This window comes from Schistocerca cancellata, chromosome 8 (assembly GCF_023864275.1).
Source record: "Schistocerca cancellata isolate TAMUIC-IGC-003103 chromosome 8, iqSchCanc2.1, whole genome shotgun sequence".
NCBI classification, from domain to species: domain Eukaryota; kingdom Metazoa; phylum Arthropoda; class Insecta; order Orthoptera; family Acrididae; genus Schistocerca; species Schistocerca cancellata.
Genome location: NC_064633.1, coordinates 576,304,173 through 576,328,957, shown reverse-complemented (window position 1 = coordinate 576,328,957; position 24,785 = coordinate 576,304,173). Strand labels below are relative to the sequence as shown.

At 40.7% G+C, this 24,785-nt stretch overlaps 1 protein-coding gene across 1 annotated transcript in view; it reads left to right on the top strand.

The window, feature by feature from the left end:
* Positions 1-24,785, top strand: part of LOC126094679 (transmembrane protein 184C) — a 70,909-nt gene that overhangs the window by 19,974 nt on the left and 26,150 nt on the right. Inside the window, exons 5-6 of the mRNA XM_049909196.1 lie at positions 2,568-2,774; positions 10,025-10,127. Of these exons, the coding sequence (XP_049765153.1) occupies positions 2,568-2,774; positions 10,025-10,127 (310 nt within the window). The remainder of the gene's footprint in view (positions 1-2,567; positions 2,775-10,024; positions 10,128-24,785) is intronic.

Below are 24,785 nucleotides of genomic sequence, written 5' to 3'. Positions count from 1 at the left end.
CACCATTGGGATGTTATGTGCAGAAACACTTTTCTCTGGGAGGTTTTTGAAGCACGACACTTCTATACTATAAGCTTGTATGAATTGGTTCAAATTTTGCACAAAGGTAGATGAATAGATAAAGTCAAAAAGATTTTTTTATGCAATGATCATTATCCATCATTGGGATGCAATGGATGAAAGTTGAAATAAATGTAATATGTGAAATTCATTCTTACATGTGAACTGAATGTATGGGAATGTTTTAAATTGAATCAAATAAATACAAATGAATTCTTGTGATAAAATTGAAATGTTTCTTTCAAAATGTAGCTTCATTCAGATTGTACATTCAAAATACACATTTTTTGTGAATTTCGTGCTTGTGTGAATTGGTTCAGATTTTGTAAGAAAGTTTACAAATACATTTTATTAATGGTTGTGCTGTTGTTTTGTGAGGGCTTTAACCATTGCCACTCATAAGCAATGTGGTTCAAAAGACAATGAAAAGCCTATATCTGATTAGTCATTGCCCAAGTTAACAAAAATCTACTGGCCTATAGTGATCTAATGTCACAATTATGGTAGAGAAAAATATGGGAACCCCAATGAAAACTGCTCTTATCGTAACACAAAAAAGTGAATATGTCTTGGGCAGAGTTAAGAATGTAAAAGAAGGGAACTTGTTTTTTTGACTTATCTGGCAGCTTCAGAGACATTTAAATCAAAACATCTTGTCATATTTCCACTTTTTTATGAGTTAACCTGACTTATGCAATGCAGTGTGCTCTCTTCGCTGCAAGGTGTTGCCACACCTGCATCTTGCAATTTATAAGCTAAAGTCCCTGATCCTGTGCCCAAAATGCAGAAGATTTGCCAGCAATAGTAAACAGTATATATAATCATGTGGCTTAAGAGCATACATATAATTGTTAAAATATCTTCTGGGGAGATGAGATTTGGGATGGATTTGTTCCTGGGAGGATGTTAAACAATTTTTTAATTTCTGGGTGGAGAAGGGGTTGATTTTTTTCCGGAAGGTACCATTTCTGACACCAAACCTACCGGTATCTCCTGTTACATGTGCGGTGAGGGGTGTAAGAGCAAGTAGACACATATCTATGTGACTCTAGAGAGTTGGATGAATGTACAGTAGGAAGTATCCAGAGTGGGGGAGCATCTATAATAGGAAGTATCTCAGAGTGGGAATGCATGCATCCTAAACTTTATACATGTTGTGTCATACTGCACGTCATGACAAATGCCATGTTGTATGATGTGATGGCACATGACACCAGGTATTGTGTTACTTTACTTGACACATTGCATTATATTACTTGGTATTATTACTAATAACAACAAGTAAAAGATCACAAATGTGTCAAGGTATTTGATTTAAGTGTCTTTGAAGTTGCCAGAAGAGCTAGTTCCCATCTTTACATCCCTAACTCTGCCCAGGACATAGTCACCATTTTTGTGGTTTGATAGGAGCATTGTTCATTCTGGTTATACAGTAAACAGTTGTGGATTAGAAATTTTATTAGTGGTGTTAGAAATATGTGTCAGAAATTAAAAAAAAAAATGTAGATGATGGAGCTCCTTTGTCTATAACAGGTGGCATTACACATTTTGATTGTTAATGTACAACTTGGCTCTTTTCACATTTGTAAACTTCTTCCTTCATGATGGGGTCTACAGAACATAATGATGAATAAATTGATGATTGGTTCTGCTCTTAATCAATTAGTTTTGCTGTTTATGGACTGTTATTCTCTTCTCAAATTTGTCCCCAGTACCTCCCATACATGGTTTCTTTTTTGAGTAATTGTGCACTGTCACTATTTCTGTACAAATATTTCTATTGAAAATACTGTCCATGTTATAGATGATATAGCACTAGTAGGAGAAACTCAGAGCAATGGACACAATTCTTTTCAATACAGTAGTTTTTAGGGCAGTGGGTAACACTGCTAATTTTTGAAATTAGGCAATTTGGTGACATAGCTCTGGATTCATACTTGAGTGGAGAAATGCTAAAATTACCTCCAGTGTGGCATTTTAGGTTTCTTCTGGTGTCCCCAAGACCACTTTTGGTAAATAGCGAGATGGTTTCTTCAGCAAGTCATTGACAAATACTTATCCTACCTTCTTAAACTGAGCTACACTTCACCTTTAATGAGATGACACTCAACCATTCATTTAGATAATAAATAATCATACTAACACAATAATGCAAAACTGTGTTGGCAGATAAAAAATTGTTAGGATAAACATCTACCAAGGTTGTGCCTTTTATCAAAATGTGAGACAGCGCTTGCGCGCGCGCGCACACACACACGCACACACTCTCACTATTTGTGTTAAATATTTTGGGCATAATTCTTGTTTCAATTAATATAGTCCCACCCAAAGTGATTGACTGTTCTATGTGTTAAGATGGAATACTTCATTTCCTATTTTTCATTTTTATACAAACATAAGAAATGTATATCTCTAAACTATCATACCACAAGCTTTGTTGTTATGAATTTTAGTTTTATTGTGCAGTACAATATGATACTTACAGACTGTATTACATGTCTGTGCAGTATTTGTGAGCTGAATGGTGTATACAACGAGGGTGAATTTCGAGCGGATGCTGCATTTCCCTACATGATAGCTATCAACAACTTTTCACAGTTCATTGCTATGTACTGTTTGGTGCTATTCTACCGTGCTAACCGAGAGGAGCTCAACCCTATGCACCCTATTGGAAAGTTCCTGTGCATTAAAGCTGTAGTGTTTTTCTCATTCTTGTAAGTATAGTTTTTTCTGCATACTCAATAGAAATTTTATTGTTAAGTTAATGAAAATATTCATAAAATGTGAATGATTTAAACATGTTTAAGTACTGTAATACAAGAATGTTATACTTTGTGACAGCAAAGTGAGCTAGTCCAGGTTTAGTACCCCACACTGAATTAATGTTTGTTTTTCTCTGACACTAGCCGGTCTGCATTTGCTATACCAGTTATAGGTGATTTCCATCATTTGTTTTGTGAATGCCAAGGTGACCTCTCATCTGTACCTCAGAAATACAAAGAATTTAAAAAGAAGTAACTCCACAATCAGGCCTAAAGGATCACACAGTATTGGTCAATTATTGTGTTAGCCTCTGTCAGATGTTGACATTTGGACATAGTATGTACCAACGACGCAAGAAGAAAGCGCGATTGATGTCCTCTCTCGCCTTCCTTTCGTGGTGCAGAGATGAAAATGCTACACCAATGTTCTTGAAATGTAAGCACCTATTCATCACCGCCAAAGCACATCGTATGTATGAGAGAATGGAACAAGCTTTTCTTCTTGAGTGAATTCATTCAACATGGAGAGTCTTGGCAAGAACGGATCAGGAACTTTTGGACGTATTCTATCAACTAAGTAGCAGAATGCATTGAGACGACTGGGACAAGATCGACAGCATCACTCACAGGAGCATGCAGAACGAAGTCAAGACATGCACTGAGCGACAGAAGAAAAAGTTAGGAAAATGCTGGAAGCAGACTGACAAGGCGATTCCTGACATGTCACGCACTGTGGTCAACCTCACTGAACGACAGTTGAGCAAAGAGAAAGTGTATGTTCTTCAAAAAGGAGGGAATTTCGCTATCATCCCAAGAACTATACGTATGGAGGCCATCATTGCTAACACCGAAGCGGCCATTCGGACCCTTCCTTGTGAAAAGACAGAGGAAATACACACTGAAACAGCCAGGATACTGTGCCGAGGTAAACCACCAGATTGCAATATGAAGAAAGAAGAGGTACAAGCTATTAAGAGTCTTAACGCCGACAAGAGTATATTGGTACTGCCTGCCGATAAGGCGAATGCAACCGTGATAATGAAGACCAAAGATTATGAGCAAAAGATCCAAGAACTATTAGATCCAACGACGTACCGAAAACTAAACACAGATCCGACACAGCGTATCACACAGAATACGAATCGGTTAATCAAGGCATCTTCTCTGCCCGCGGATGAACAGAGAAACCTGCGCAACACAGAAGCCCTACAACCCCAGCTGTATGGATTATCTAAGATCCGTAAGAACAACATTCCACTAAGACCAATTGTTAGTACTCCTGGCTCACCAACGTATAAACTGGCAAAACACTTGGCCCCTCTGCTCCACCCGCACATGGGGAAGACCGACACATACATAAAGAACTCAGGACATTTCATTGAGAAGCTGAAGAAACTAAAACTTGCACCAAACGACATCCTCATCAGCTTTGATATTCAGAATGAGATTTTCACTCTGCAGTGGAGTGTGCTCTGATATGAAACTTCCTGGCAGATTAAAACTGTGTGCTGGACTGAGACTTGAACTCGGGACCTTTGCCTTCCGCGGGCAAGTGCTGTACCATCAGAGCTACCCAAGCACGACTCACACCCCACCATCACAGCTTCACTTCTACCAGTACCTTGTCTCCTACCTTCCAAACTTTAGAAAGTCTCCTGCGAACCCTGCAGAGCTAGCACTCCTGAAAGAAAGGATATTGCGGAGACATGGCTTAGCCACAGCCTGGGGGAAGTTTCCAGAATGAGATTTTCACTCTGCAGCAGAGTGCGCACTGATATGAAACTTCCTGGCAGATTAAAACAGTGTGCTGGACTGAGACTCGAACTCAGGACCTGCAGGAGAGCTTCTGTGAGGTTTGGAAGGTAGGAGACGAGGTACTAGCAGAAGTGAAGCTGAGAGGACGGAGCGTGAATCGTGCTTGGGTAGCTCAGATGGTAGAGCACTTGCCCACAAAAGGCAAAGGTCCCGAGTTCAAGTCTCAGTCCAGCACACAGTTTTAATCTGCCAGGAAGTTTTATATCAGCATACACTCCACTGCAGAGTGAAAATCTCATTCTGGAAACATCCCCCAGGCTGTGGCTAAGCCATTTCTCTGCAATATCCTTTCTTTCAGGAGTGCTAGTTCTGCAAGGTTCGCAGGAGAGCTTCTGTAAAGTTTGGGCAGTAGGAGACAAGGTACTGGCAGATGTGAAGCTGTAAGGACAGGGCATGAGTCGTGTTTGGGTAGCTCAGATGGTAGAGCTCTTGCCCCCGAAAATCAAAGTTCCCGAGTTCGAGTCTCGGTCCGGCACACAGTTTTAATCAGCCAGGAAGTGTCATATCAGCTTTGATATTGGTGCTTTGTATACGAAGCTACAACTCAGTGACGCTCTGAGCACATCGGTTCCATTTTCCCACAAGACATTACAAAGCTCTTCCATGCATGTCTCACAACGAGCCATTTCACGTGGAATGCCAATTTCTACAAACCGCTGGAAGGCGTTACCAGGGGTAGACCTCTTAGTCCCGTGGTGGCCAACTTCTTCATGGAACATTCCGAAGCACAGGCACTGGACTTGGCAACCTGTAAACCTAAAGTGTGGTGCAGATACATCAATGTTACTTTCATTGTGTGGAGCCATGGTGAAGAACTGCTAGGTGACTTCCTAAGACACTTGAACAGCCTCCGTGCCAACATAAAATCTACCATGGTAATAGAAAAGGACAAAAGACTACCATTTCTAGATGTGCTGGTAGCAAGGGATGGCGAAAACCGGGGACATAGTGTGTACCAAAAACCGACACACATGGACCAATATCTGCACAAACTATCAAACCTCCACCCGAGCCAGAAAAGAGGATGGTTCATACATTCGTAACGTGAGCAGGACGAATATGTGAGTCGCAGCACCTCAAACGTGAAATGCAACACCTGGAAAGTGTTCTGAAGAGCAATAGGTACTCCACAAATGATCTTAGAAGTGTAACAGAGCCAAACACGTGGCAAAGTAAGAAATCAGAAAAATAAATGAAACTTCCTGGCAGATTAAAACTGTGTGCCGGACCGAGACTCGAACTTGGGACCTTTGCCTTTTGCGGGCAAGTGCTCTACCAACTGAGCTACCCAAGCCTGACTCACACCCTGTCCCCACAGCTTTACTTCTGCCAGTACCTATTGTCCTACCTTCCAAACTTTACAGAAGCTTTCCTGCGAACCTTGTAAAACTAGCACTCCTGAAAGAAAGGATATTGTGGAGACATGGCTTAGCCACAGCCTGGGGAATGTTTCCAGAATGAGATTTTCACTATGCAGCGGAGTGTGCACTGATATGAAACTTCCTGGCAGATTAAAACTGTGTGCCGGACCGAGACTTGAACTCGGGACCTTTGCCTTTCATGGGCAAGTGCTCTACCAACAGAGCTACTGAAGCACGACAATCGCCCCGTCCTCACAGCTTTACTTCTGCCAGTACCTCGTCTCCTACCTTCCAAACTTTAGAGAACCTCTTCTGCGAACCTTGCAGAAGTAGCACTCCTTAATCTGCTGGGAAGTTTCATATCAGTGCACATTCCGCTGCAGAGTGAAAATCTCATTCTGGAAATATCCCCCAGGCTGTGGCTAAGCCATCTCTCCACAATACCCTTTCTTTCAGGAGTGCTAGTTCTGCAATGTTCGCAGGAGAGCTTCTGTAAAGTTTGGAAGGTAGGAGACAAGGTACTGGCAGAAGTAAAGCTGTGAGGATGGGGCGTTTGTCGTGCTTGGGTAGCTCAGTTGGTAGAGCACTTGCCTGCGATAGGCTAAGGTCATGAATTCGAGTCTCGGTCTGGCACACAGTTTTAATCTGCCAAGAAGTTTCATATCAGTCCACACTCCACTGCAGAGAGGAAATCTCAAAGGAGAAAAGGGACCCACCTGCAATGTTGGGAATATACTGGTTACCATGCACATGCAGAAAAGTTTATGTTGAAATGACTGGATGATCAATCAACAACAAGATCAAAGATCGTAAGTGACATTGTAGGTTGGGGCAGGAGGAGAAATCGGCCGTGGCAGAGCACGCACTGAGTGAGACTGACCATGTAATAAAATTCATTGACATGAAAGTTCTGGCTGTAGAGGAGCACTATCACACCCACTTGTTCATAGAAGCTGTAGAAATACACAAACTCAGGAATAGCTTTAACAAGAAAGAAGAAAGCCCTAAGGTAAATGGATCCTGGCTTCGGATACCGCAGCAAGCGACTGTTGCAGGTAGCGAAAGAACCGCACTGGAAATGACCGCAGAGAAGCCCTTTGACTTTGGCGCGCCACGTACATATAGCCTGTGGCTGCAAGCTCGGCTCCAGTTCACCACCGGCAATGGAGTGTGAAGCTTCGACAATACCAGCCACTCTTGCTGACGAAACAACAGTAAAATCATCAGACTAACATTGTCAACAAGTGGCCATGAAAGCCTTAACAATTTTGTATAGTATGGAGAGGCGTGAGGCTGGCACATCACAATCGCAGTCATTGACAGCTTTACAGACCTTGAAGCCAATGCTTCTGATTCTGGTAGCCCCTCTGTTGGCCACAGTGAGGCTGAGTGCACACCAATCCAGTCTTTCAACCAAGGTAGAAAATCTCTGGCAGTTGTTGTTGTTGTGGTCTTCAGTCCTGGGACTGGTTTGATGCAGCTCTCCATGCTACTCTATCCTGTGCAAGCTTCTTCATCTCCCAGTACTTACTGCAACCTACATCCTTCTGAATCTGCTTAGTGTATTCATCTCTTGGTCTCCCTCTGATTTTTACCCTCCACGCTGCCCTGCAATGCTAAATTTGTGATCCCCTGATGCCTCAGAACATGTCCTACCAACCGATCCCTTCTTCTAGTCAAGTTGTGCCACCAACTCCTCTTCTCCCCAATTCTATTCAATACCTCCTCATTAGTTATGTGATCTACCCATCTAATCTTCAGCATTCTTCTGTAGCACCACATTTCGAAAGCTTCTATTCTCTTCTTGTCCAAACTATTTATCGTCCATGTTTCACTTCCATACATGGCTACACTCCATACAAATACTTTCAGAAACTACTTCCTGACACTTAAATCTATACTCAATGTTAACAAATTGCTCTTCTTCAGAAACGCTTTCCTTGCCATTGCCAGTCTACATTTTATATCCTCTCTACTTCGACCATCATCAGTTATTTTGCTCCCCAAATAGCAAAACTCATTTACTACTTTAAGTGTCTCATTTCCTAATCTAATTCCCTCAGCATCACCAGACTTAATTCGACTACATTCCATTATTCTCGTTTTGCTTTTGTTGATGTTCATCTTATATCCTCCTTTCAAGACACTGTCCATTCTGTTCAACTGCTCTTGCAAGTCCTTTGCTGTCTCTGACAGAATTACAATGTCATCGGCGAACCTCAAAGTTTTTATTTCTTCTCCATGTATTTTAATGCCTACTTCAAACATTTCTTTTGTTTCCTTTACTGCTTGCTCTGACAGTATCCGGCATTAAACCTGAGTCCTCCACATAGCAGTTCAGTGCACTTACCTTCGTTTTACAACTCTGCTATGGAGGCTGGCTTCAAAAGGCAACTCTCAAACAATTAAACTTGATCAAAGTTTGTGCAATTTTGCAAGCAAATGATATACAAGAATTACCTTCTCTTAAGTCATGGTAACCTTGTGAAGTTAGGAAGGTCCTGGATTTGCGGAATCGAATGCTAGTTCCATGTTGAGGGGGAAAAAAAAAAAAAAAAAAAACTTACTGGCAATCACATATACGAGGTGTGTTCAAGAAGTAAGATGACTTTATATTTTTATGAAAAAATATTTATTTATTCATCAGTATTCATGTTTCCCCTTCAAAGTAATCCCCCTGAGATACAATACACTTGTGCCAACGTTTCTTCCTATCGTGAAGCACTTCTCATAAGCAGTTTTTGGTACAGCCTTGAGTACTTCCAGCGATGCAGTTTTTATTTCCTCAGTCACTAAAAATCTTCATCCTTTCATAGGTCTCTTCAGTTTTTGGGAGCAGGAAAAAGTTATAGAAGGCCAAATACGGAGAATATTTTGGCCAAAAAATCTCTCACAAGCAACAATGAATGAGCAGGTGCATTGTCGTGATGCAAATGCCATGAATTGTTTTTCCACAATTCCAGAAAATTTTTGTGTATTGCTTCTCACAAACAGTGCGTAATGTCAAGGTAATACTCCTTACTGGACCATATGACCTTGAGGCAAAAGTTCATGATGCAATACGCCGCGGTAATTGAAAAAAAACAGTGAGTAAAACTTTGACATTTGATTGAACTTGACATGCTTTTTTCAATCTTGGCTCTCTGGGATGCACCCATTGGGGCAATTGGGCTTTGGTTTCAACGTCATAGCCATAAACTCATGTTTTGTCACCAGTTATGACCCTTTTGAGCAAATCAGGATTATCACTGACGTCATTCAAGAGCTCCTGAGTGATGCTCACGCGACAGTTCTTCTGATGAGAACTGAGAAATTCTGGAACAAACTTCGTATGCCCAAAACATTCGAAAAAATTGCATGACACGAGCTGACTGAAATGCCAACATCGTCAGCAACTTCTCTTATGGTAATTTGACAATTTTCCAAAACGATTTTCTTCATAGCTTCGACATTATCGTCTGTTTTGATGTGCTGGGTCGTCCAAAGCGAGGTTTGTCATTGGCATCTTCTCAGCCATCTTGGATGAGCTTGTACCACTTGTAAACATTATTTTTACTTAAAGCAGACCCATCATATGCCACTGTCAACATTTCAAGTATTTTAGGGCACTTGATTCCATTTTTCACACAAAATTCGATGCCAAATTCTTTTCTCCATTTTTTATAATAATTTAAAATCAGTGAGCACATTAAAACATGTATAACCTTTCTATCTGTCAAAAACAAAGAAAGTATGCTGCACACTTGAAACTGTGAATGTATGTTTGGGACACATGTACCAGCATAACAAAAAAAAAGATCGATAATCAAATGTACGTTGCCTGTGCAATTTGAAAAGTCACCTCACTTTTTGAACAGCCCTCATATGACATATATAACTTCATAGAAGTTCTGTTGTGTTCAGAATGAAATCATTCACTGTGAATAATTATTAACTTTAGTGGTTGCTGCAAAATAGTCGTCAGATTCGGTTAGCTTTACTTTAAGTGTACTAATTTTATCTTATTTTTATTCCTTTCTTTTATAGCCAAGGAGTAATTATAGCAATACTTGTGTACACTGGAGTTATATCATCTGTATTTGATGCCTCAGATCATGATACAATTAAGGACATCTCATCAAAATTGCAGGTGAGCTAAAGTATAATTAACACTGAAGAAAATCATTTGTAGTGGATGCATTATTTAGTTATCAAAGGATAGTTTTGCTCCTCAGTCTTTTTTGTGTGAGGGTCACTCATATAAAGTTTAAGCTCAAACTACTTATATTCTTGTTGTATACTGGCAGTTAGTGTGTTCAGCTGGCTACAATCTCTTGTTGTACTCTACATCAATTATTTAAACTAACACCACCCATCCAACCTAGTGGCAGCTGCCAGCATTAATTGCTGCCCTCTGCATATTATTATGTGTGCAAGTAGAGTCAATGCATGTTACATGAAACAAAATATTAACACTCCAAAGAGAGAGACCAAACTGATTTTTTTCATTTCAGAAATCTGAAATTTGTAAAAGAAGATGGTCTAATCTGGGACACTATGGCTGTGGGATTGTCATGCCCCTAAACATTCTCTCTTTAAAACTGATAGACATGTTGAAAACCTAGACAGTCGTAACCTGCTATCCTTTAGAAATTATTTTACTGCTTGAATGAAAAGCTGTATAATTACATGAACAAATACATCTTTAGCTTGTTTATTAAGAGCCATGCAGTTAATTTTTACAGTTGATCTTTGGGTTCAGTAAAACTTTTCCTGTTAGCCACCACGAGAGACTAGTGTGTAGTGTGTATCTTTACACTGGCTTGTTCCTCATTGTAATAAACAAAGATAGGCTATACAAAATTCTCTTCTACCAACAATATGAAACTTATCATGAAGCCATTATGAAACACCATGGAAATTACCAATTCAGATCCATAAAATTATACTTTCAAAGCCATTTATGCATACTTACAGTACTTTTATTTGATGTGTTTCGAGAACTGTGTCAATATACTAACTGAACATCTTCCCCTACTGTAAATCCAAACTACAGCCTCATGCTTCACCACCAGACAGATAGAAAATACATCATTCTTTGTAGCCACTCTCCAAAAAGCTGATCATGATCATCTGTCCTTTGCATAGTAGCCAAATTTGCCTCAGTTGATGCTCAACTTTCTTTTTCATTCATTTATTCATTCATTCACTTGCACAACATGTTCCATTAACCCCATCATGAAGAAGACGATTCAAGTATGTGAAACTAACTCAGTTATACATTAATAGGTCACTGCAGGCTATTTCTGTGCAGTATGATAACAACAAAAGATGACTCATTCTAATGTACTCACACTGATTGTTGTGGGAATTACTAGTTGATTGGTTTATATTTATATGTATGTTTGTTATGTGAAAAACCTTTACTTTGGTGAAGACCATTGCTCTTCCTCTTAAGCTACTCAGCTGCAGTTTTTATTTAATATGTCAAGCAAAGCATTCATGTAACTGTGCACAAAACATTATCAGTTGTTTCTATATTCGCAAAGTCAAGATCTGGTTAATACAAAAGTAATTAAGTGGATTTATGTCCCTGAGTCCAAATATTTTGATAAGTCATGGGAATAGTGGATAATAAGGTATTTTTAATTTGGTTTTTTCAGTATGTGGGGTATTTTCCATTTTCTGCCTGTTGTCCACGATCTACATACAGCCTTTTCCACCAAAATATGAAACTCCAGTTTGAACCCTAAATAATTATGCATAGTCCATATGGAGATTATTTTTCTTCTAGCACTGTGACTGTGAATTTTGCAGTTTATACTAAATTCATTCTTGTTAATGTAAATAGTGTTATGGAGTAAATGTACTGGTGTATGAGAGTAAGAATACTTAGTTTCCTGAAGAGACCTATGCAAAATGCTTGGTTACCAACTTTATGCAGTATTTTTGTATACAGAGATGTAGAATAAATACTTTTCTTACCTTCAGTGCATTTCCTTAGTTGATTAACCTGTAGTACAATATAGAATGCGAAGTATTCTCTCATGTGCATTTCAACAGAATGAGATAGATTTCCAAGATCATGGAAAGGAGGAAGATGGATCAATAATTAAGGTCACTTGCTTAAGTCCACTGTGATAAATGGGTGTCACCATTAAACATTTTAGTCTCTCAAGAAGTAAACCTTGACTCAGCAAGTCACAAAGATAACTCAAGGAGATCAGCATAAGATTATAGTGCTAAGGTTGACATGCCATCGTAGGCAAAAGAGTTACTGCTTTTCAGCAACCTAATTATTTTTGTGATCTCTTTTTACAATTTATTTGGCAACACTGATGTCTGATGGTGGACTATGCAATACCTATCTAAATAAATCTAATGGCTCTGTTTGTAGTGGTCTATTTCTTCTTTTCAGCTATCATCACAATAATATATATAAATTAATTACCAGTCACTTTTCTTCTATTCTTGTTGGGACTATTAGTAAAGCTGGACATCAGTAGCTCTAGATCCTTCAATCAGTACTATCCAACAGGAATCAAAATTGAAATTGCACATATTATCACTTTGCAGATATTTCTACAATGTCTTATCAGTATACTCTCTAATTGCCTAGTCGACTTTTTGGAGGCCTGATTACTTCCAGATTCATTGTGTTTTATGTTCCTAAGCCTATTAGTAAATGCTGTGCTCAAGGAGCTGATCAGCACATTAGTCATATAACCACTCCCTATTCTGTATAGTATGCCTATAGTAATGTGATAGCAACTTGTGCAAAAGTACACCTGGTCAAATTCTGTTATTTCAGACTATTTTGTGTTGCTATAGGTCATCTGTAGAAATTCCTTTATTTTTTTCAGTTTCTTGCAGTGGTAGAAGAAATTCATCTTTCTTGCTCATTAAATGTCAGGTATGCAGCACATAAATTCCATTTCTTCTTATAATATTTCAGCTGTATATCATTCAGCTGTCTTCAGAGTAAGCGAAAACATGAAGATGTTCACCTTTCTTATTCTACCATCTTTTAAGTTTTGATGGAAAAAGTGTTATGATTGACTCTCTTTGTGTTGTCCAAGTTGGTGTCTTTTGTTTCTTCACTGATTCTTGCAGTTAAGTTTTATCTATTAAGCAGTTCTATTTCTGGAAACATTTAGTATGAAAAGGACCCAGACATAATACTGGAAACCTCAGGGACATGATAGACAGTGCCCTAATTACATTGAATGCTTCTGGAAATTAATAACCTCTTAATGGAAACTATATGATGTGATAATCAATGTGCAATGTTCGTCACCAAGGTCTTTTCCCAGAGAGCCTAAATCATCAAAATTCTCCACTAAGCTTTAAAATACAAGTTGCCTGATATCCACTACTCAGAGATTTCTATACTACTTAGACATTTCCTTCCTATGACAAGGCCCTAGCTGGGCCTTTTCTTATCAGTGCTTTCCTGAACTCCTTGAGTTCTCTACACACGTACAAAAATATTCACGGAATGAACAACTGTGGAAACTGCCATAGAGTAGCAAGAAACGGTCAACTACGTGAATCTGCCTACAATTGTGGAGCAACAAGGCCATTTGGGATCAATGTGCAGCATGTGCTGGAGTCACTTGGCACAGGACAAGTACAACCCCAAGTCCAGGTTTTAACTGCCTGCCACCCTGGTTACTGTAGAGGCTCAGAGATTAATTTTAATTTAGTGTAGTAAGAAAGACAAGGTTACATTCCCACATATGTTTTTAATACGGTATAACCCCATTTGTATATTCCCGGAATTAACGTTTCCCCGCTGTTCATGACATTTTTTATCGCTCCCATCAAATTTCCTATGTCCATACCCAATTTTGCGTCAACATATTTATAATTTTCCCACAATTTATGCATTATGAAAGAATGTTTGTGGAGAAAAAAATGACGCTGGCTGTTCAGTAGTGTTTACAAATATTATGTGGTTAAGTTTCTTGACACCAGAGCACTCTACTCAACGGCTTTGAACCGGTAAACATGTAAAAGTTGGAACAATTCATGCAGTATCTCCCGCCACTGCCAAGCTCTCCTTGGCATGGTGGCTGATGGGAGTAACTAGATTCGTTCGAATAAAGATATCATGATAAATCACAACAATTTTCAAACTGTCTCTACTGCACAAATGCAGTTTTGTGATTGTTGTGATAATTGTCAAACCATATTTACCGTGCTTCGGCATTTGGCCACTTGTAGTGCTAGTTGACATCGTCATGCACTTTGCATTGCTCAAATGTTTTTAGTTTAAACATAGCACTGGTTACCTTTTTTTTCATGCTGAGCAAAACATGTTTCAAGAATTTATTCTCATTGTCAAGTGCAGTATTTACGTATGTATTTTTCTTGATATTACACAAATAGTGAGTGATTGTTTGCATGTTTGTGGTTTTCTACATAACTGAGGAGGCACAGTACTTGATAAACTTAGAAAGATGACTACAGTGCAAAGAGATGCGGAATAACACACATTCAAACAACGCACAAAAAATTCTCGAAATGTCACATGCCAAGCATGAAAAAATATGTAACTAGTGCAGAATTTCATTCTTTAAATAATGAATGGTGGCTGCAGGCTTTCAAAAACATTGTGTATGACGTATGAAATTGAGTCAAACTTTCCTACTTCCTAGACAGTTATCAGTTCCAGTTACATCAGCGGTTTTATTAGATAATAAACCTTTATTAGATAATAAATAAGTCCCTGACAAGTTGTTGCGGAACACCACATATATTTATTTAAGAAAAGTGGTTTTGTATTCTGATGAATAATTCGTCATGTGAGGCTAGAACTGTTAAAGTGCGACATGTTTTGTGCAATGAATATTAACATTTGGAAGAAAAAGAAATTATTTCTAGAGAACTAAAGATAATGATATTGAACCTCCTTTATTTTATCTGTGTTCGTCAATGAAAAAGACCAGAGGCATTGTATCATGTTACTCACTCTCTTGTCTTCGATTCTTTTATGGATGATAGACGCCATTGTACACCGGATATAATTGTGTGTAAGTTCTGTAAAACTGTTCAGTATATAAATAATATTTCCATATAATAACATTTACTTTTTGTACAGCTCGCACCTCTCATATTAGTAAATCAATATTTTGTGTAAATTTGTTGTTTTGGCATGTGCTCCGGTGGGGACCAACATTTCTCTTGCAGCATAGGTCAGTCATTATGCCGGCAAAACAATTATTCTTATTAAATCATTTATTAAATGTAAGTCTAAATGTAGGAGACTTGTCTGTTTTTCCCATTCAATATTCTAAAGCCAGTAAAATTAAATTAAAGCTTTAATCATTAATATTTTTGTTGCATGGAGTTCCGTAAATTTTCGATGGACCGCTTAATGACAGATGACAAGAATCTCCTTAGCTTTGCCTTCCTAGTGAAAAATAATCAAAGCAATTTATTACTTATCATGAAAACAGAAATATCTCAGGTATTAATTGTCGCTTTAAAATTGGTACATAATTAAACCAGTTGCCATCAAGCCCCCTGAGAACTAATTTTTATTACAACATTCCACATAATATACACAGATTTTTATTAATAATACGAGCCACACACGCAAACTTAACCATAGAAGGTGGTGAGTGGCACAGTGGCATGCAGTGTTTCAAAAATTGTTACGTACGCACTGTGAAAAATGCTTCTGGTGGTTTTGAGTTTGTTGAACAGTTTCATACTAGCCAAGATCAGAAGCCAATGCTAATGATGACCATTTCTCTTTAAATCAAGTACCACAACAGAAACAGGAAATTACAATTTTATGTCATGTTATCACCCAACAAATAAAAATATTATTTTTTATACAAGTGGCGCCCCACATTGGGCACCCCAAACCCACAAATGCTCATACACACACACACACACACACACACACACACACACACACACACACACACAAGGAGCCATTGAATCTTGTAGTAGGCATACCCGTGTATCTATGAATCACAGTCTTCTTTACATTCAGAGACACAGAGAAGAGTTTCCACGCAGTAGCGTTTTGTCTACAAATCTTCGAAGAATGTATTGTGTTCTACAGATGCTGCATCATCACAAGTGAATAAGAGGTTGCTTAGAAGTAAGTCCCCACTAAAGCAATTGGTCTGAGCAGCAATATGTGAAGCTTCTTGTCAACCATGGAATGTAGACAGATGACCAGGTTTGTTCCACCAAAACCCACTTTGAGAAGTAGCAAGAAGAATATACTAAACAAGGTAAGGGCCAGCACACAGCCTTGATGAACTCATTGTTGCACAGAAAATGAATCAAACGTTCCTCTGCCAAATATCAAACCATCCTCCATATCTTTGTGAGAAACTCTGATCATCCTCAGGAGTTTTGGAGGACATTCTACTTCAGTAGTGAAGTATACAGTCCCTCCATGCTGGCTGTGTCAAGAGCCTTGTGTAGGTTGATGAAAGCTATGAAAATGAGGTCTTCTGTTCATACCCCATTTCCAGAATTTGCTGCAGTGTCAACAGTTGATAACTGAGCTCAAAACCCTTGCTGAGATTTGAGGGTTCACATGCTCAGCAAGCTTCTCCAGTCTGCCTAGCACTACATGGGCAAACATTTTTCCAATGACACTCAGCAGTGAAATTCAGTGGTAGCGGTTCCAATCACCATCATCACCCTTACCTTTGTGTGGTGTGATGGTGTTGGCATTGCATTGAGCATTTTCTGTGATGCAGTACCCTCATCCCAAAATTTCAATAGGATGTTGTAGTGCACTTGGAGGAGTAGTGTCAGCTTGAGAAGTTCAGTGTGGCTATCTTCTTTACCAGGGCGTGTCCCACATATAAGACATGCAACAGTTCTTTGAAGCTCCTCCTTAATAGGTATGGTTTACAGCTCTTGGAAAGTTGATGTTTGAGAAATCACACCTTTTTTGCGCTGATGTGGTTGGACATGAATAGATGATGAAGTACTGATCCACCTGTCATTGCAGTTGTCGATTACAATCTGTGATGGCTGTTCCATTGAACGACTTAAGTGGGGCGGTCTTCTCAGGATGAGTCCAAGAACCCTATTGATACCTGAGTGTACTCTATTGGTGTTTCCGGTGTTGCCACATGCCTGTACCAGTTGCTAAGCTACTGCTGGCATGGCCCTCCATGTCATGTGACATAAACCCTCTCACCCTCATGAACATTGCTGCATTAAGGAGGTATCTCCTAAAAGCATATTGAACATAAAAAATAAATAGCATGCATTTTAACTTCAAGATGAAGAATAACAATATTATGTTATATATAGCTGATAATTCCTTAAATTAAATCACCACCATCATCATTATTTTTCTGCTGTATTAGGAGGTCCATTGCAAATCTATTTCTGCAATCCATTGCTTCCATCTTAATTTTGCTGTATGTTCTGTCATCCATCACATCATCCAAAATCTGAAATCTCCTCATGATGTAAGTTCTCTGATTGCCTGGTTGTCAGATCATTTTGTTTGGTGCCCTCAGGGGTTCAGCATTGGTTTGCTCGGTACCAGCTTGGCGACCCCAGAATTCCAGAGCTGGGGACTGGTAAGCGCCACCAATCCCCTGTCACTGTAAGTACTGGGTATGCTTCAGCGACATATGCGCAGCGCGGCGGTGGAACGTTGTGTCTCTTAGGGAACACTCAATCTTGGCTTGACCGCCAGGATCGTGATGAGGGAATAAACCTCTATAAAAATAAACCTCAATCTGAAGGTGTGCTGCACGCTGATGGGAGGCATGGCTGTTGAGGTGGAACAGTCATTAGCGGGCAACCTCTGGGGAACCTGTTGCACTTCAGCGGTATAAGGCTAACTCAGGTACGAGGTGCTCTGTTGAGTGGACCCTTATTTCCCTAGCTGCTCGTGGGACTGAGATGGAACCCTCGAAATTATCTTCTTCTCCTCCCAGTGGGAAGTGTGTACCGCCTGGGAGTATTCACACTCGTGCATCCCAAAGAATGAGAGAGACTAGTCCTGATAATAAGAATACTTTGGACTGCAATAACAGGGCCCATGGAGTCGTGAATAACCATGTGTTTCTTGTGATAAAGAGGAATGTGGGGACATTTGAAAAAGTGTCCCCCTTTTATATCCATAACAGTTTCGAGAGCCTTGATGGAATATTAAAATCTATAAAACGATTATGTAATGGCTCATTGTTGGTCAAAACTAAAAGGTCAAAGTAGGTAGACCTTCTTAAGAAATAGCAGAAACTGAGTGACTGTGATATCATTGTTGAGATGCACACCCCTCTCAACTCCTGTAAGGGCGTCGTGGACATGAACATAGCAGAACTGAAGCAAGAATGGGCATCCCAGGGAATAGTCGATGTGGAGCAATGAATGCACAGGAATAGTGGATCAACTGAAAAGACTTCCACTTTCATTGTCACATTCAATTCTCTGACACTGCCTAAACATCTTATATGGCAGGGTTCCTTTCATGTTCCATTTCAACCATACAACCACGAGTTCTGGAAATTAAGTGATCTGTGGGACTGACTGCCCGTCTCCGGCGATCTGCACCAATTGCTCTGGGAACCACCCAGTCTGGAGCCAAGACCACCATGTTTTTAATGTTATTGTTGTCCTCAGTCCTAAAACTGGTTTGCTGCAGCTCTCCATGCTACTCTATCCTGTGCAAGCTTCTTCATCTCCCATTACTTACTGCAACCTACATCCTTCTGTATCTGCTTAGTGTATTCATCTCTTTGTCTCCCTCTACGATTTTTACCCTCCACGCTGCCATCCAATGCTAAATTTGTGATCCCTTGATGCCTCAGAACATGTCCTACCAACCGGTCCCTTCTTCTTGTCAAGTTGTGCCACAAACTCCTCTTCTCCCCAATTCTATTCAGTACCTCCTCTTAAGTTATGTGATCTACCCACCTAACCTTCAGCATTCTTCTGTAGCACCACATTTTGAAAGCTTCTATTCTCTTCTTGTCTAAACTATTAATCGTCCACGTTTCACTTCCATACATGGCTACACTCCATACAAATACTTTCAGAAACGACTTCCTGACACTTAAATCTATACTCGATGTTAACAAATTTCTCTTCTTCAGAAACGCTTTCCTTGCCATTGCCAGTCTACATTTTATATCCTCTCTACTTTGACCATCATCAGTTATTTTGCTCCCCAAATAGCAAAACTTCTTTACTACTTTAAGTGTCTCATTTCCTAATCTAATTCCCTCAGCATCACCTGACTTAATTTGACTACATTCCATTATTCTGGTTTTGCTTTTGTTGATGTTCATCTTATATCCTCCTTTCAAGACACTGTCCATTCTGTTCAACTGCTCTTGCAAGTTCTTTGCTGTCTCTGACAGAATTACAATGTCATCGGCGAACCTCAACGTTTTTATTTCTTCTCCATGCACTTTAATACCTACTCTAAATTTTTCTTTTGTTTCCTTTACTGCTTGCTCAATATACAGATTGAATAACATTGAGGACAGGCTGTCTCACTCCCTTCCCAATCGCTGCTTCCCTTTCATGTCCCTCGACTCTTATAACTGCCATCTGGTTTCTGTACAAATTGCAAATAGCCTTTCGCTCCCTGTATTTTACCCCTGCCACCTTCAGAATTTGAAAGAGAGTATTCCGCTCAACATTGTCAAAAGCTTTCTCTAAGTCTACAAATGCTAGATGTGTGGGTTTGCCTTTCCTTAATGTTTCTTCTAAGATAAGTCGTAGGGTCAGTATTACCTCATGTGTTCCAACATTTCTACAGAATCCAAACTGATCTTCTCCGTGGTCGGCTTCTACCAGTTTTTCCATTCGTCTGCAAAGAATTTGCATTAGTATTTTGCAGCTGTGACTTATTAAACTGATAGTTAGCTAATTTTCGCATCTGTCAACACCTGCTTTCTTCGGGATTGGAATTATTATATTCTTCTTGAAGTCTGAGGGAATTTCGCCTGTCTCATATATCTTGCTCACCAGATGGTAGAGTTTTGTCAGGACTGGCTCTCCCAAGGCCGTCAGTAGTTCCAATGGAATGTTGTCTACTCCTGGGGCCTTGTTTCGACTCAGGTCTTTCAGTGCTCTGTCAAACTCTTCACGCAGTATTGTATCTCCCATTTCATCTTCATCTACATCCTCTTCCATTTGCATAATATTGTCCTCAAGTACATCGCCCTTGTATAGACCCTCTATATACTCCTTCCACCTTTCTGCTTTCCCTTCTTTGCTTAGAACTGGGTTTCCATCTGAGCTCTTGATATTCATACAAGTGGTTCTCTTTTCTCCCAAGGTCTCTTTAATTTTCCTGTAGGCAGTATCTATCTTACCCCTAGTGAGATAAGCCTCTACATCCTTACATTTGTCCTCTAGCCATCCGTGCTTAGCCATTTTGCACTTCCAGTCGATCTCAGTTTTGAGACGTTTGTATTCCCTTTTGCCTGCTTCATTTACTGCATTTTTATATTTTCTCCTTTCATCAATTAAATTCAATATTTCTTCTGTTACCCAAGGACTTCTACTAACCCTCGTCTTTTTACCTACTTGATCCTCTGCTGCCTTGACTACTTCATCCCTCAGAGCTACCCATTCTTCTTCTACTGTATTTCTTTCCCCCATTCCTGTCAATTGTTCCCTTATGCTCTCCCTGAAACTCTCTACAACCTCTGGTTTAGTCAGTTTCTCCAGGTCCCATCTCCTTAAATTCCCACCTTTTTGCAGTTTCTTCAGTTTTAATCTACAGTTCATAACCAATAGATTGTGATCAGAGTCCACATCTGCCCCTGGAAATATCTTACAATTTATGGTTCCTAAATCTCTGTCTTACCATTATATAATCTATCTGATACCTTCTAGTATCTCCAGGATTCTTCCATGTATACAACCTTCTTTTATGGTTCTTGAACCAAGTGTTAGCTATGATTAAGTTATGCTCTGTGCAAAATTCTACCAGACGGCTTCCTCTTTCATTTCTCTCCCCCAATCCATATTCACCCACTATGTTTCCTTCTCTCCCTTTTCCTACTCTCGAATTCCAGTCACCCATGACTTAAATTTTCGTCTCCCTTCACTATCTGAATAATTTCTTTTATCTCATCATACATTTCATCAATTTCTTCATCATCTGCAGAGCTAGTTGGCATATAAACTTGTACTACTGTAGTAGGCATGGGCTTCGTGTCTATCTTGGCCACAATAATGCGTTCACTATGCTGTTGGTAGTAGCTTACCCGCACTCCTATTTTTTTATTCATTATTAAACCTACTCCTGCATTACCCCTATTTGATTTTGTATTTATAACCCCGTATTCACCTGACCAAAAGTCTTGTTCCTCCTGCCACCGAACTTCACTAATTCTCACTATATCTAACTTCAACCTATCCATTTCCCTTTTTAAATTTTCTAACCTACCTGCCTGATTATGGGATCTGACATTCCACGCTCCGATCCTTAGAACTCCAGTTTTCTTTCTCCTGATAATGACGTCCTCTTGAGTAGTCCCCGCCCGGAGATCCAAATGGGGGCTATTTTACCTCCGGAATATTTTATCCAAGAGGACGCCATCATCATTTAACCATACAGTAAAGCTGCATGCCCTCGGGAAAAATTACGGCCGTAGTTTCCCCTTGCTTTCAGCCGTTCGCAGTACCAGCACAGCAAGGCCGTTTTGGTTAGTGTTGCAAGGCCAGATCAGTCAATCATCCAGACTGTTGCCCCTGCAACTACTGGAAAGGCTGCTGCCCCTCTTCAGGAACCACATGTTTGTCTGGCCTCTCAACAGATACCCCTCCATTGTGGTTGCACCTACGGTACGGCCATCTGTATCGCTGAGGCACGCAAGGTCCATGGTTCATGGGGGTAGGGTTTTTAATGAAGAACGCAAATACAGGAGATAAGTGACCAGGCAGATCCACTATGCCTAGGTCAAAAAAGAATATAATGCAACAAATCCCCGTCTTTGCCACTTCACAGTTTCCATGGTGCAGAAACCTATTCCCAAGGCAGACACTTTGACACAGACAACGCCTAGTGTGCGTATATCCACCACAAGCACCTGTACTAACACATGTACATATCAAGGGAAAAAGAGCTAGGACAAAGCAATCCAGGCAGCTGTGCCAGGAAAGACCAACAACAGTTCTGCAGTGAGCATCCAGAAGGTACAAGAAAAGCAGAGTTCCTCTCAACGCCCCCTTTCCCCCTCATCCTCGAAGGACAGGGTGAGGGAAAGGCTCATGTAGTTCAGGTCAAAACCTGTCCCGAGCACCATTAGACATCATTCTTTCCTATCTGACTGATGAGGAGAATATCATGGACTTAGATAACTTGGATCCAGGCAGCCCCTCCACTCACCCTCACTCTTCAAGTGCTTCACCTCCCCAGTAGTGCAAAGATAGGGGTAAATTAAAACCACACGGATGACATGGCTTCCATACTACAGTGGAACATGAATGTGTTCGGGTCTAATGTGGAGGAACTGAAACTCGTAGCACAGGCACATACCTTGTGGTTTTGTTTACAAGAAATGCATTTTAAAGATACAGATGTCCCTGTGCTACAGGGATATACGGTATGCAGCAATGATGACTTATCGGGGAAAAGGGCCAAGGGAGGTGTCGCAGTGTTTGTCACTAATGCGCACCACTCCTCTGCCCTCCCCTTGGCTACTGACCTGCAAGCAGTTGCAGTTCAGATTCATGTGTGTCGAAGAATCACTGTTTGCTCAATGTATTTACCTCCACAAGATGCACTAGACTCTGAGGATCTCAGGGATTGTATCACACATCTCCCGTGACCATTCCTCCTGCTGGGAGACTTCAATGCCCATCATGTTCTGTGGGGCTCGTCCAATACTTGCCCTTGGGTTCAGGTTTCGGAGGGCCTCATGATGTCTCACGGGCTGTGCATCCTCAACACAGGTACTCGCACACATTTCTCTGCTGCTGCTGCGTCATTCTCAGCCATCGACCTCTTTTTCTATTCTCTCACCGTCACTCACTCTGTTCAATGGGAGGTCACTGACGATCTTCATTCCAGTGACCACTTCCCTATCCACCTTACTGGCTTACCATCTGTAGTTAAGCCCCCAAAATTGATGGTCAGCAGGGCTAACTGGACAAGTTTCAGCCAGCTGGCTGTGTTCTAACACTGCGACAGCATCCAAGAATGGGTGGACCACATCACATGAGTGATCCATTGTCCCACTGACCTCTCTATCCCACAGTCCTCAGGTCATATTATGAGGCGACCAGTACCTTGGTAGATAGGTGACTGCCATTCTGCAATCTGGGAAAGGCATGCGACTCTTCAACATTTTAAATGCCGACCAATAGCAGATAACCTTAGGGCCTTTTGAGTCGTGAGGGCCAAGGCTCAACGCTTCATTAGGGAAAGTAATAAAAGGTCATGGCGAGTGTCCTGCACTCCATCAATCATTCCGCTTCTTTTATAAAAGCAGCTGTTTACCAATAGCAGCAGTGCCGAAACAGGGATGCCTCCAAACAACACCCAGAGACATCACTTAGACATTGGGTGAACATTTTGCACAAACTACTGTCAATGCAAGCCAGGATCCGGCATTTCGTTGCTATCATGCAACTGTGAAGAGCGAGAAGTTGAACTTCAGGTCCAACAGTTGTGAGGCCTACAGCTCCACTTTCTCCATGTGGGAGCTCAAATCTGTACTGACTGAGATTCGTGACACGGCACCCAGTCGTGACCAAATCCAGTACTGCATGCTTCAACCCCAAATGTTTTAATCTAGTACAGCAGACAGGCAACTTCCTCAACTTGTGGAGGGAGGTAATTCTGATCCCTCTTCTCAAACCAGGATGAGACTGGATGGCCCAGTAGGTATCAGAATATCACCTTAATGAGGTGTGTAGGAAAGACCCTGGAGCGAATGGTTAACCATCGTCTGGTCTGGTTTTTAGAGACAAGGCAACTGCTTAGCTGTTCTCAGTGTGGATTCCGAAGATTTCGGTCCACTGTTGACAATCTGACCTTCCTAGAGGTGGCTATTCAGCAGGCTTTCCTCTGTAAGCATCATTGTATCGACATATTCTTCAATATAAGTAAGGCATACGGTGCTACTTGAATACACTGTACTCTCACACAACTGCATCAATGGGGTTTTCATGGCCAGCTCCCCATCTTCATATGGTCTTTCCTTTCTCAGCAGTTTTTTAGGACCTGAGTTGGTGACACACTGTCTGATCGATTTGAACAGGAGAATGGTGTTCCTCAGGGCAGTGTTTCAAGTGTTACCCTCTTTACCATAGCCATCAACAGTATCACATCTATGGTAAGGAGTCCTGTACAGTGCGCCATATTTGTAGATGATTTTGCTGTTTTCTGTTCCTCCTCCAGTGTTGCAACAGCGAGCCATCAGTTGCAACTTACAGTGCGGAGGTTAGAGAAGTGGGCTGCAAAGATGGGTTTCCAGTTTTCCACAGATATGTGTGTGTGTGTTCATTTTAATCATTCTCGTCATCTTTTTAATTTGCCTGCCTTGAATATGGGGGACACCGTCCTACATTTTAGGGACACAGTGCGGTTTCTGGGCCTCATTTGTTACTCCCAATTGCTGTGGTTACCACACCTGCGAAACCTGGAAGTCAGAACCCTGAAGGCGCTGATCACATCATCAAGTGCCTTAGCCACAGGTCTTGGGGAGCGGACAAGGTGCATCTCCTTCAGTTTTATCAGGCTTTCGTGCATATGCAGCTGGACTATGGTTGCACAGTGTTTGGGTCAACAAGGCCTTCGTACTTGCAGATCATTGATGCTGTCCATCATGGGGGGCGGGCCATGGGT